Source organism: Octopus bimaculoides, chromosome 1, assembly GCF_001194135.2.
Source record: "Octopus bimaculoides isolate UCB-OBI-ISO-001 chromosome 1, ASM119413v2, whole genome shotgun sequence".
Classification (NCBI taxonomy): domain Eukaryota; kingdom Metazoa; phylum Mollusca; class Cephalopoda; order Octopoda; family Octopodidae; genus Octopus; species Octopus bimaculoides.
This window is the reverse complement of record NC_068981.1, coordinates 115707275-115722053: the sequence shown is the minus strand read 5'-3', so window position 1 is coordinate 115722053 and position 14779 is coordinate 115707275. Positions and strand designations below refer to the sequence as shown.

The 14779-nt window shown below is 36.8% G+C and overlaps 1 protein-coding gene across 2 annotated transcripts in view; it reads left to right on the top strand.

Annotated features, from left to right (window-relative positions):
- Positions 1-11338, top strand: part of LOC106876877 (uncharacterized) — a 24973-nt gene extending 13635 nt beyond the window's left edge. For both annotated transcript variants that reach the window (XM_014925620.2, XM_014925629.2), the window contains exons 7-11: positions 415-562; positions 2152-2321; positions 3185-3321; positions 4748-4936; positions 10410-11338. In XM_014925620.2, the coding sequence (XP_014781106.1) occupies positions 415-562; positions 2152-2321; positions 3185-3321; positions 4748-4936; positions 10410-10960 (1195 nt within the window). In that variant the 3' untranslated portion in view covers positions 10961-11338. The remainder of the gene's footprint in view (positions 1-414; positions 563-2151; positions 2322-3184; positions 3322-4747; positions 4937-10409) is intronic.
- Positions 11339-14779: the final 3441 nt, after the last annotated feature.

The window sequence follows — 14779 nt, the reverse complement described above, 5'->3', positions numbered from 1 at the left end:
GGGGGGGGGGTATTGGCAAATAGTTTCTAGAAGGATGATTTGCTTCATATGAAGGTTTATGCGAAGCAGTCAGTGTGGACCTTGAGTAGTGGGACCCACTGTTGATGACAAGTGGAGAAGATGGAAGTGAGTCAGGTGGACATACCTATATGTGATGGACATGTTACCAGCTCAGAAGCTGTTTTAGAAGCTACTATTAATACAGATGGAGGTGATTATATGTGACTTAGTTGTAGCAAGTTGGTAAATGAGTCGTTGCCAAACAACTAAAAGTTCTATTTTGGCATTCGATCTAAGAATTTGATATCCATGTATTAGAGCAGTACCGTCTTAGATTTGTATACAGTACTAAACCGTTAATTTATCGCTTTGGATATTATTAACGTATTTATATATTTATTCATTCATTTGCAGAGAACGCATTAAAGAAAGCTGTGGTCAATTAAGAGTACTACTACCATACGTCAGAGGCAGGAAAACTGACATGGCGTCCATTCTAGAATTAGGTGTTAATTACATAAAAATAGTCAACACTATCTTACCACAAGAATTACAGTCTCAGGTAAAAAAAAAATCATAATAATCTGCTTACATTTTAAATTTTTTATTAATGTTTCTGTGTATTAAATTATTAATGAAGCGATGTATTAAGAAATAACTGATTAGGCTACTCTGGTTGGGAAAACCTTTTTGCTACATATCACACATGGATAAAAAAAAATTGAGGTTGGTTGGGATCTTTTAATGAATTGAGTTCCCTTTCACTGTGTTTCAGTGTTTTTTCTCTTCATCAGTTGTAGCAGCCCCATGAGTGAACGCTGCTCCTCAATAAGTTAAGACTATTTGGGTTGTAGCAGACAGCTAATTGACCAAACTCAGTATATTACTGTGAAATTAATGCCTTCATTATAACAAGTTGGTTGTCAACAATAACGTCCCTGAATGACGCGATTATTTCTATTACTCTAAGACTATTAGAATAGTGTCAAGATATCCATCACCTCTGGAAAATATATGTTTTAGATTTAAGATAGAGCAAGCAGTAGCTCCTGACAAATTCTAGAATTCGGTTTGGCTTCAATTGTCAGCTGACACAAGTTTCCTTGGACTATAGCGCTAACAGAGTTCGGTAAGTGCTGAAATACAGATTTATTAGTGTTGAGTCAATAAGATAAATCTTACTCAGGTTCATGACGCTATCCTGTTAGATGTGACTTCCTTGAAAGAACCAGAAATCTAACAAAATATTTCTGAATTCCATAACTCTGCTACCGTATAGTTTACAAATACACATGTGACAGTTCTTGGATATATTCATTAGATGTTCCCGGATACTGAAAGTATTATCTTGACCACAAATAAAACTCTAATGACAGGGTACAAATTGGTTGTCTGGTATTAATCAGGAGTTCAACTTCCCAAAGATATTTTTATGTCATTGGCAAATTCATAACACTTAACGTGTATTTCATTTCTTCCATTTCTAAATATTTATGGTATTCGCACTCCGTCACAAACAAACCAGCATTTAGGAACTTGAACTTCTAATAGTGGTACTCTGCAATCTTCAAGTTTGCTGATACACCATTGAAATGATTTCGATGATTGGACAGAAGAGGAAACATCTTGCTCTTGTTTGATCTGCTAGAAATAGCAGTCAGAACTCTTTCAAATAACACTTTTCTTATGAATGTATTTGAATAAAGTAGTCACAGAAACTGTATATCTAAAGAATCAAGATACTCATCTGGTGCTGCCATATAAGGGCAACTACGCTGCTATTTCAAGGAAGGCAATTGACTGTGTAGAAGCTCTTTCACTGATTCGTCTCACTTATACATTACAAATTACGTGTGTTCTATTAAATTCACTCTTCTCATTACTTCTAAGCCATACGAAAAATATATGAAAGAATTTCAATAGTATCAATAGTGAACATCCTAAAACTGCTTCATGTAACTACTGTTTATACTGATTAGCTTACCATGTACCTCATTCACTATGGTACACAATTGTATTGAGTATGGTGCAACAAGGTGGATGCAGCTTAAGAAAATGTAATGCATTAATGACATTGTACGAACTTATTCACATAATAGCCTTCGTGGTTTGTAAATTTGCATGGATTCAAGTCGTTTATTTTCATTGCAGATTACAAATATTCTCAGTAAAGACTACATAATGAAAGAGAATACAATGAAAAGTAATCAACCGAATATAGCATCCTCCAGAAAAACAACGGCTCCGGTGCAAAAAGTTATCAAAACGAATAAAGATCAAGATTACACGTCCAATAAACTAACTCCAGTCTCCGAATTTTGGTATTTTTGTTCTTTCTTGTGGCTTTCTTTATATTTCATTGCACTTACATCCACTAACATTCTCTGACAGCCACAGATGTATCGGACAACATTCATCAAGAAGGTAGTTCGTATCTTTCCATTGATCTTGTGCGGTTTCTGCTCTGAAAGATGCTTAAATCTCAATGGCCCAATTTACTTGGCTGTAAATAGCGTAGGTCACGACTGTAAGATCTATCAAGAGTAAAACTGAGTACTTTTATGACATGCACGTCCTAGCTCAATTTCTTCCGTCTTATTTCAGGAGGAGGGTTTGGTCGAAGAATTTCAATCTATCAAGGTCAATCGCACAAGTATACAAAAAGTTATTAATGTGCTTGGTGGAAAAGAAAGACTAAGATAAATATGCTCTAGGGCAGCGGCGAAATACTTATTAGCGTTCCAGTTCATGGATCGGGATTTCAAATCATCTGCCATGTTGCGTTTCAGGAGATCTTTTACGAGACTCAGTTCACTAATGAGTTGCAGATAGCTGACTGAACATGATGTCGGTCTACTAATGAATGAACTAACAGAGTGTATGTTCGCACGAATGTTGTACAATCTGTTTGAACTATGAGACAGAAAGATACAAACTGTTAATATCTCTGAACATGATGTGAAAGCTTCTGTGGATGCTACCGAATTTAGTTGAAAATGAATACCATGAGTAAATACAATTCATATCGATTTGAGGATATAGATGCAGGATCATCTCATGTTTCAGTGCTAAGTTCAAATCCTCCTTTGAGCTTTAGCCATTGTTAAACAACTTAGTTCGCATACGAGTTAGAAGCCGTTATTCTTGTTCTTTTTTATTATTGTTTATTATTTCTCTTGTCTAGCCATGAAGGACAAGTACAACGGCTCAATGTGAAAAGTGTGTCCAATAACAGTGCTGCAAATGTTGCAACGTCACCGGTCAAGAGACCTAATTCCAAAATGGATGGAACTACAAGTGCTAAGTACCTGGAGACAAATGGTGAGATCCCTTACTAATTGTGCTATCACCTTCCCATAAAATAATTTGTATGACATTTTTATATATATGCATGGGGTGGAGGTTTACTCGATGTAATGCCTTTAAGTAATATTTCCAGGTGTTAACATCTATATAAAACATATAAAACATCAGTTTGCTTTTCATCACCAGTGCTGCTTTTATTCCAGAGGCAAAACACTTAATTTTTATTGTACAGTTCATAATTGTTAATAAGTGTTATTCTGAGCTTACAGAATGTGATATGAAATTATCTGAATCGCTTTATTTTTTCCTTAAATTACAACACAAAGTAATCAGTGATGTCTCTACTGAGGCATTACAATTTTACATTTCGGTATCCTATTTTTTAACAAAAGTAAAGCAAAAATTCACCATGTTATTTGTTAATCCAGGTGTTCCAAACATGATAATCAATTTTTTTAGGCATAGTATACCTAGAATTATATTATCCAACGTGTCCCTTCTCTATAAAAACAATATAGAATTATACTTTACTGTCTTTCTAATAAGCAGAAGAATATATTGGTTATACTAATCTTATATTATATCCCCCCCACCACCACCACCACCAAAATATAACGATATTAATGCCACGGCTGACATTATTTTGAGCTTACAGGATGTAATATGAAATTATCTGAATTTTCCTTAAATTACAACATAAAGAAGTAATCAATGACTTGGGAAAAGCATCAACAACCAATTAAAAGTTCCCTTGTTGGTTCCAAATATTAGGAATTGAAACGGATTGCAGCTGAAGTGTATATTTAAATACTTAAATATCGATATGGTAATATGTACTAATGACTAAAACGTTTTAATAAATCAGTATTGGTTTCAAATTTTGACACAAGACCAGCAATTTCGGGGAAGCGCGTAAGTTGATTACATCAACCTCAGTGTTCAACTAGTACTTGTTTTATCGAGGGGATGAAAGGCAAAGTCGACCTCGGTGGTATTTTAACTCAGAACATAAAGACAGGTGAAATGCCGCTAATCATTTTGCCCGGCGCCTTATTTTGATAAATCACTTTTCCGTAATGAGACACGCTGAAAAGAATTTCCAAAGCACAGCCAATTTCCTAATATAGGTATTAACAGTATACCTCCAACCTCCTTTCATCTGATATATAGGTTTTATGCTCATTAAAGTCAAACCAGAGGTTCTAATGCCCAAAACAGCATTGAACAAGACTACATAATCATTAGGAATTTACATGCCAATCCTGTCGGAGTTACTTTGTCATAGGTAAAAATAAAATACCAGTAATAAACTGAAATTATCTTTGTTCTGAGCGATCTTCTAGTAAAACTTCTCTTGTTAATCAAACGCATTAATTTCTATTTGTTTCTTCGAATCCTATTTATAGTATGCTATATAAGATAACGTGCCAAACACTTTCAGATACACATCTACAATATGCTGTCCATAAAGAACCTCGATTGGAAATGACTGGAACTGCAGAGAGTGATGAAATAACAATTCTTGAATATAAGAAAAACTTCAAAGATAATTCTATTCCCAGTCGAATGACCACCACTGTCTCAACAAATTCGAAACCTATACAAAGTAGCATTTTAAATTCAGAAATCCGTAAGTATTTCAATGATTTATTGACATAAATTATTAGTTAGCACGTGGCGAAGACATGTAATGACACGATACAGTCAGCTTTATCAACTTTAATGCTCATCTAGTACTTATTTGGTCGGTTCCTGAACGATGATAGATACAGGGTACCCAGGAAAGATTTTCTGCTTCTCTGGCAGAGAACACATTCCTCCGCTCCTCCTCCTTTTCTTTTTAACCATAGTGAATCCATTCTCTGTTTCTTTTTCTGTTACCAATGTCTGGTCCACACTCTCCTGTCTCTCCACCTGTTCTGCTTGTTGTACTCGTTGGGTGCACCACGCCTTCATGTGGCCCCTCTCTCCACATGTGAAACATATCAGCGGCCTTCCCTCTACACTAACTCTCAATCTTACATCTTCTGGCAACACAATCTCATCCACCACACTGTTTAAATCCTCCGTAGTTGCCTGTATTGTCAATTCAATACCATATCCCCAGTAGTTTACCTTCTGGGTCCTAGTAGCCTTCAAAATCTTCCCATCCTTCATATTGTATGTTACTGCTGTCATCAGCCATTCTTCCTTTAACTCGGGTGACACCCTACCTACTCGCACTTTGGCCACACGTTTGCCGCAGTACGAAGGCAGGAGCATCCATTCTTCTGACCTTACAGCCTTTGTGGAGTGCTTTATTGCTTCCTCCTCTAATGTGAAGCGCATCTCCACAGTGACGTATTTTCTCCCTCTCGTAATGCATGCTGTAAATCTTTTCAACTACTTGCTACACTCCTCTACGGTTCCTATCGGTGCAATCTCTATTTTTCTTGTGGCTGTCTTCATGGTTTTAAATGTTACCGTTCTTTTTAACACGTTGACCGATAATTCTTCAGGTGGCGTTAGCTTCAAAATATTACCTTCCTTAGTGATTAATTTTTCACTCTCCTTCATCCTTCTAGGCTCCACCTTTATCTCGCGCACCTCCAACTCTTGCACATCTACTCCTCTGTTCGTTGCGGCCGTATAACTTGGGCCTCCCTCCTGCTTCTTCTCCATTTTCCCACAATGGGGGGGGGGGACAACAATTAACAAATTAACAACGGCAATAGTTCTAACAGCAATTCAAATCAAATAACAATGGCAATGATTCGATAAATATTTCAGCATAAACTCACGCAATGACTTCACAGAGACGGGATACCGATTTCTTTATTAGGCATAAAGCCCTAAACATAGATGGGGACACCATAAGGACAGACAAGACTACAGTGGGGACAAAAACATAAAACGAATGTAAATGAGATGAAAATTATATAAAAATGAAATAATGAAAATGGACGCATGGGCCCCACTTCCATACATTACCATTTGAACCGTTATATGTATTATCTACAATTGCTCTTTTTTTTCTTTAATTTCATACTTTTTTTTTGTCTTTAGTAGAACTTCATTAGTGGATCGATATCTCTTAAATTTACCACTGGTGGTAACTCTTTAAATTGCACCTCCACTCCTGGTGGGTCAATGCTATCTCCACACATCTTTTTCGATTTTCTGTAGTTTTCCTCTTCAATCAATATTGCCTTCATATCCTCCGCGTAGACGTATGAAGGCACCTTCACTCTTACTATTGAATGAAGCTTGATTATCTTTTTCTCTGTTTTAACATTTTTTGGGTACGTCACATAATACCACACTCTGTCTCCTCCTCGTATCTTCTTTCTTTTTCTCTTGGACTTTTGGTTCTCTCTTTTCTTCCTTCATAAATAGTCTCTCCATCTCACTTTCATACAGTTGGGTTTCCGACTCTTTCTCTACTGGTAACTCCACTTTCTTTTTCCTTCCTACTGCCCTCCTTCACAGTTTTTTTTTCTCGCCTCTTCTCTCTTCTTTTTCTGCTTCTCTGGCGAAGAACTCATTCCTCCGCTCCACCTTCTTTTCTTTTTAACCATAGTGAATCCAATTCTCCGTTTCTTTTTCTGTTGCCATGTCCTGTACTACCTGGTCCACACTCTCATGTCTCTCCTCCTGTTCTGTTTGTGGCTTTCTTTGGGTGCAACATGCCTTCATGTGGCCCCTTTTTCCACATGGTGGTCTACCCTCCACAGTAACTCTCATTCTCACATCTTCAAACAGCACAATCTCATCTACTACACTATTCAAGTCCTCCGTCGTTGCCTGAATCGTTAATTCGATACCATATTCCCAGTAGTTCACCTTCTGAGTTCTTGTAGCCTTCAGAATCTTCCCGTCAATCATATTATACGTTATGGCTGTCATCAGCCATTCTTCTTTCAATTCGGGTGGTACTTTACCCACTCGCACCTTGGCCACACATTTGCCACAGTACAAAAGCAAGAGTATCCATTCCTCTGTCCTTACTGCCTCTGTGGAGTGCTTTATTACTTCCTCCTCCGTTGTGAAGAGCACCTCCAGAGTGACGTATCTTCTCCTTCTCGTAATGTATGTTGTGAATCTTTTTATATTCTTAACACATTCTTCTATGGCCTCTATTGGTGCTATTTCTATCTTTCTCGTGGCTGCCTTCATGGTTTTAAATATAACCGTTCTTTTTCTGTCACGTTGGCCGATAGCTCTTCAGGCGGTGTCAGCTTAAAAATGTTTCCTTCCATTGTGATTAATTTCTCACTCTCCTTCATCTTTTTAGGCTCCACCCCCATCTCGCGAACCTCTAACTCTCGCGAACCTCTAACTCTCGCGTGTCCACTCCTTTGCTCGCCGCGGCCGCACAACCCCGGTTCCCCATCTTCCACAATGGGAAACAAACAACAACCAACATCTTTGGCAGCAATTCAATAAACAGTTCAACACAAACTCATGCATCAACTTCACAGAGACCGCTAAGCAGTTCGCCCGGCGTGCTAACGATTCTGCCTGCTCAATTTCTTTTATTTAGGCACATGGCCTTTATAAAGAGTGGACACCATAAGGACAGACAAAACAAGACATTGGGGTACATATAAAACACATTTCGAATGGACTATGACAAAAAAAATGAGGATGAAATGGCTTACTCGCCCCCCAAAGCAAGCAGTTTCATTTTATTGTTCTTTTAAATTACAGTTCACTTTAGTCACGTATTTTTTTTAACACAAAATTGCGACGAATATTGTACTATATAGTCGAAAATTACAACAGGCGGCAACTCGTCGTATCTAAACTGAAGTGGTGATATTTCAACTCTTTTTTTTTTCCCCCAAACTGTTCTATTAATCTCTCTCCAATAGCACGCCCTTCTTACCTTCATGGTTTGCCAATTTTACTCTGATAACATTTATCATCTTTGTTACCATCTTTTCGATTTCAACACATTTTTCGTATACTACGCGGTTTCGTAAATTTCTCCCTGTAGGCATCTCTTTCTCTGATATCTTTCACCACTCTCTTCGCCCGACACAATTTTCTCTGTCTCAAATTCGCTGTCTCTTTCGTTTTCATTCTCCTGCCATGCTCCTTTTTCCTTACTGGTTGAAGACAACGGTTCCTGAGTTCACATTTCACTTGATTTTTCATTTGATTTTCCATTTTTCTTTTCTTTCTTGTTCCTCGTTTGTTTTCTTCTTTTTTTTTTTTTTCCTTGGAGCTTTTAGGTGGTGATTCTAAATTCTTTTTTCTTTTCACCACCGTAGATTGCTTGTCCATTTTATCCTCTGCTACAGCTGTACTCTCTTCTTGAATTTCTGTTTCTATTATTTCCTCCTCGTGTTTCTGGGGTGACTTAGCCTTCATGTGTACCCTTACTCCACACGCAAAACATATTGGAGGTCTACCCTCCACAACAATCCTTAATCTAGTCTCATCTGGCAACACCAGCTCTTCCACATTCTTATGGAGGTCTGCCAGGCTTATATGGACTATTACTTGGATCTTTTTTAAAACGGGGGCCACATTTTTCATTAACGAAACACTTTGAAACTTGGAACACTGGTAGAATGTGTCATATAAAACATCTTTTTCTCTTAGTCTTCTTAAAAAAACAAGAAATCCATAAATTATTCCATGTTAAAGTTGTCGTATTTCTGTAATTTCAACCAATCACTGACGTCCATTCAGCCGATATACATTACGTGCCGACTACATAAACAAACGATTCTGAAACAATTAACCCTAACCCTAACCCTAACTCTAACCCTAGGGTTAGGGTTAAAGCAAATTTAAAATGAAAAAAGCAAATAAAACGAAGGTATGGAGATTAAATACGCTTTACATCGCTTAATCAGCCAAGGAGTAAATGTAAACAACTGAATACTTGTCAGTGATTGGTTGAAATTATCGAAATAAGACAATTTTTTAGATGAAATGAATTCGAATACAAAAATATTTTTCTGTTCTATAACACAAAATAGATAAGTATACGAAGTTTGAAAGTCTTTCGGTACCAAAAACACTACGTAAGACATTAATGAAAAATGTGGCCCCCGTTTTAAAAAAGATCCTATTACTTTTAGCCCATATCCCCATCAGTTCACCTTTGTAGTCTTTGACATTTTAAAAACTTTTGCTTCTTCCTCTGTATGACAGAGGATGACTGCCACCAGCCATACCTCGTCAATTTCAGGGGTCACTCTACCTATCCTTACTCTAGCCACACGTTTGCCACAGTAAGTAGGTAGTGCCCGCTCCGCTGATTTCAAGGCTACAGTGGAGTACTACTTTGCTTCATTTTCGAAGCGCACTTCCACCGTGCTGAACTCCCGTCCTCTGGTGTAGAATGTAGTCGATTCTTTCACCTCTTTCAAGCATTTCCTCTACCACTTCAACGGCTGCTATCTCTACTTTCTTCGACGCCATGTTTAGCGTTCTATAGATGATAGTTCTCTTTTCTGTATTCTCAATAACTTCCTTGGGAGGCGTCAGTCTGAGACGGTCTCCCTCCTTTCTCAACAAGGTGGTGTATTTCTTGAAGTCCTTGTCTTTGACTTCTATTTCACGGACCTGCAGTAGCTCCACTGACAGGCTTTTTCCAGTCACCGCAGCATAACTGCCATTTTGCACTTGTCTATTCTCCATAATAATGTTCTACACAACTTCGCCCATAAATGGGGAAAACAAATAAAGATTCTAACAAATTCAAGTAATAACAATGATTCAACAATCCAAGAAATAACGTTAACAATAACAGGACTCGCATATAGCGTACACACTTTCTACTAAAAAACAACGACAAACGATTCTGCCAGCTCGCCGCCTTAGAGGGACGAGTTTCTGAGTAGAAAGTATGTGCATGTATGATCAGTCAAGGCAACCAATAATACAGAAGTATTCAATTCGCATATAACTTATGTTAGATTTTTTTTCATCAATTTGAAACTTTCAAGGTAATTTATAGTGGTGATTTTGATATTTTCGACCGTTTAAGTTCAAATCATGTTTGTTGATTAAAATAAACATTGATAACATATATGAATGAGAAATAGATTTTTGTTTCTTTGTATTAATTTTTTTTTTTAATATTTTCTTTTTCTTTTAAACTAAAGGATTAATTCCTGTGGTTAATGACAATGCAAACAAGAAAAATTACATAAAGCAGGAACTACCTATACATATGTGTCCATATTCAATACCTTTATACCAAGCAAACGAGTGCTTTGTTCATAAACAGATTGCACCAGTTGGACCACAAACACAATTATTTTGTCCACCAAGACAGTACGTCAACTACCCAAACCTCTGTGCATACCCATCTAGCTATTTTGGCAATTCGGAAATCGGGCAAACGGATGGTAATTTTGTAGCTGGAAAATATAATTTCAATGACAATGAATTTGAGCATTCAAATATCCCCATGTATTATCATTGCTCAAATAATGAAGCACCAAAATCTAACTCCACAGAAATCGTGCAGATGTCAGATGCAAGCCAGTCATCTTTCTATAGATCTAGAGTTGATGAGCCATTACCTGCTGATTACCCTTTAAACACTCATCTGGATACATTGCGCAGTAATGAAACAAACGAATTATTTAACGGCTTCATGACATTGGCAAACACACCAACCAAGACCTCTGATATTTCACTTCATGAATAGATTCACGTTAGCAGCAATAAGAATGAGGACAGTGACAACAACAGCAATGATAACAGCTACACTACAAATCAAAATCAAACATTCCATAATTTTGAGGCTTTTCAATAAATAGCCGGATATAGTCCTAAGCTTAGCGAAAATTGAGAAGTTTAATTCAAGACTTACAAACCATTTGTGCTAAGGTATAAATGAACCTACAATACCATTATGGTATCACATTTTGACATTGTGAAAGCCATACTTCATGCCAAGGACAGCAAGTTGTAGCTAATTATTCCCCAAGAGGAGAAACAATTCTGAAAATATCAGATTCACCTGATAACTATAGCCATCACTAACAAACGATTAAAACTTATAAATAAATAATTTTTTTACTTTCGTAAACTCTCGTTTACTTTGCTTATTCTCCTATGTTTGAACAGTGTACGTAATAGGGTGAGTTTATTCGAGTCATAGTTAATGTATGTATATATGGTCAACGCACCAACAACGAACATCGTAATGTGAGATTAAACAACAGGAAGATTCAGTTATACCTCAATGTGCACTTCAGTAACTCTTGAGACCAGTAGATGATTTATTAGATAATCTGACAAACAAAATTCAGCTTCTCTCGATGCGAAGATGTGTGGAAATGACATCCATATATCATTGCACGAATTATTGCTGACGTTCAGTCAAGAGATAAACCTGCATTTTCAGATTATCAGGCAGGTTTGCAATGGTACCCTTTACCTAAAGCTCATTTAAGTACAGCTTGTTTAATAGATGTTTGTTTTGCTATGCAATCTCACACATACACTACCTATAGAAGTGTGCGTGTGTGTGTGTTCTATTGAACTATGCATTTATACGCCAATGTTGAAAACCTACATGGATATCGTGATTTAATTAAGATTGGTTTCGTGAAATTTTAAAACTCTCAAATGTGCTTGGTGATTGTAGATTAATTTCGTTCTTCATTTACCAGTCTGTTTGGATATAATAAACAGTATCTAAAGTTCGTATAATTTCAATGATATGTCTACTGAAGCATTGAAATTGATAGTAATCAATTTGAACCAGTGGTCTAGCATATTAAAAGAATCCGAAGATTAAAATTATATTACATACAAAAATAAGAGGGATGACCAGCAAAAGTGGACTCCTATATGCTAGAAATAGATGCCGAATCATCTAACCACAAAAAATGTTCTTAGTAAAAATTTAGCGACACAACAGACTGGTCATTCCTCTTATTTTCACAAATTTAAATATTCGGTACGACATATTTTTTAACGAGTTTGACTCTCGGGAAAATTTTTATAAATTCCTCCATTAATATATATCGATAAAAAGGCAGTTATTATTTAATATCACAATTACGCCAGAAGTAGATGTCAAATACCTACAATCCACTCAAAAGTTTGTTCTCTATATTCAACCACATTTGTTCTCTATATTCAGCCACGTAGGCGGCTGGTCTTTTCAGTAGCGCTTAATTATAATTATATACCTGAAATTTAAATTTACCTATACGGTCATTTTTATGCGCTAGGTCACTGATATAATCTCGAAAAAATTAATACTTTATTGCATCTATATCCGTCCGAAAACCTACTGAGCTGAAAACCCGCCAAGTGACTTTTACGTTCATCCCTCTATTATCGATAACATATGTGCTATGCAAGTAATGGCATCGATTGAATCGGCCACAGCGTCTTCTCAGCACACGATAGTGTGGTTAAAAATTTCCCTTTTTAGTTACGGGTTTCAAGTTTGAGCCAACTGTACGCTTGCCCTGAGCAAGTATCTTCTACAATATCCCCTTGCCGAAGCAAAACATTATGACTGAAATTTGGTAGAGGGAAACAACTAAGTCCAGTGAACGGACAGCCTTTCTTGTTCTTGTGTAATAGATTTTGTTCCTTACTCGGTTTAACGTCATCACTTGAAATCTTAGGTACTTTAGTAGATTCCAACCTGTCTGATAACTTCCTCCCTACTTTCTGCCAGCCTTAAGTATTCCGAAAAAACAAAAAAAAAAGTCATGAACACTGTCCTCTGACTAAATCATAACAAAAGAACAAAATGACAGCTCATTAATAAGACCAGGTCACCGAATACTGGATCTTCAAATTCACATAACTGTCATATTCTTGTTAATAGCAGGAATTAGGTGCAGCCAACCGTAAGAATTAGAACGTCAAACTAAATGGTTTATTGTATTTAGATATATTTAGATACGTCTCCATGGTGTTGTATTTCATTTTTCGTTCGAAAATATGTTACAATTAATATTCATTCAGCATTGCTAACGAATCACGAATAATAAGAAAAAGAAAAATTATTGAGTATTTTAATGTTCCATACATTATCATGAGTATTTGCATGATAAATTAAGTAAATTGCTCCAAATGAGAATGAAAGCCGAGTTCTACACTCAGCATTCTAGAAAATCATCGATATGACGAACACCAATGTTTTAACATAGAAAGAAGTAAACCAAGGTTTATGCATATTTTATTGGCCGTTGGAAAGATCTCCCTTGTAATAGCTAGGACTAATTTTAATGGCCTAAGCTAATATGTGGGAGATAATTGTTTTACCATAATTCAAAGTGGAATTAGAAAATTTCAATGGTTTTTGCCATATCAGAGTGGACTAGAAAAACAAAGAGACACCTAATTATTTATAGATTGGATACAATGGTAGTAGTACCCAGCTATTATAAATTAAGTGTTTTTAGAATTAATTTTGGTTTCGAGTTCCTCAGATTCGTTTGCCGAAGGGGAAGACAGGAGGGTGAATCGGTAGACATAAGTGAAGGTAGTACGAAGTAGCCAGATCCGAGGAAGAGAGCTCGTTGTAGCTGCGGCAGATCAAGCTGAGAAGATAACACGGAGATAACACATTCCTGAGTCAGTGGCTTGAGTGTATGGGGGCGTGTGACTTCATGTCAATCCACCAAAATGACCTGTCTTGGGATGCAGTAAATTATGTCTATGTTGTAGCACTTCAGCTTTGTAAAAAGTTAATAATTGTTGATGAACTTATTACAGTGTCAGTAACTAATTACTGTGTAAGTGGCTGAATATTCCACGTGTAGTCATAGGAATGCAATCGGGAGATATAACGTACTTTGGGAATCTAAACCTGCTTGAGTTCATCATTCTCCAAATGTGACCACACTTGATTGTTTTTTCAGTGAGAATGAAGAATCTTCTACAAAATTTGCCTTTTTTTTTTTTTTTTTTTAATAAACCCAACGAGATGACAGGCAAAGATACCTCTGAGCGCAGAGAAATGGAACGAATACCGCAAGGTATCCTACCTGACAGTCTAAGTATTTTGCCTGCATGCCACCTTAATTATAGTTGTTAACCTATTCTTCAGTCAAAATATGTGTGACAATATTAGCCATTTTAAGGCGGCGAGCTGGCAGAAATGTTAGCACGTCGGTCGAGATGCTTAGCGGTATTTCGTCTGTCTTTACGTTCAGAGTTCAAATTCCGCCGAAGTCGACTTTGCCTTTCATCCTTTCGGGGTCGATAAATTAAGTGCCAATTGCGTACTGGAGTTGATCTAATCGACTAGCCCCCTCCCCAAAAATTTCGAGCCTTGTGCGTAGAGTAGAAAAGAATATTAGCCATTTCAATTATTGGTCTATCCCAGTCAGTGACGGCTCCTAGATAAAATTAGTACTGCTTCAGAAATTTTTCAGCCGTTGTTTTAATATTATGTAAAAGGAAACAAGCATATAAAAAGAAAATTTATGCATAAACTTGACCGGTTCGCGTTTTAGCCACTGCCGGGTATTGTGTTTAATTTGTTCACTGA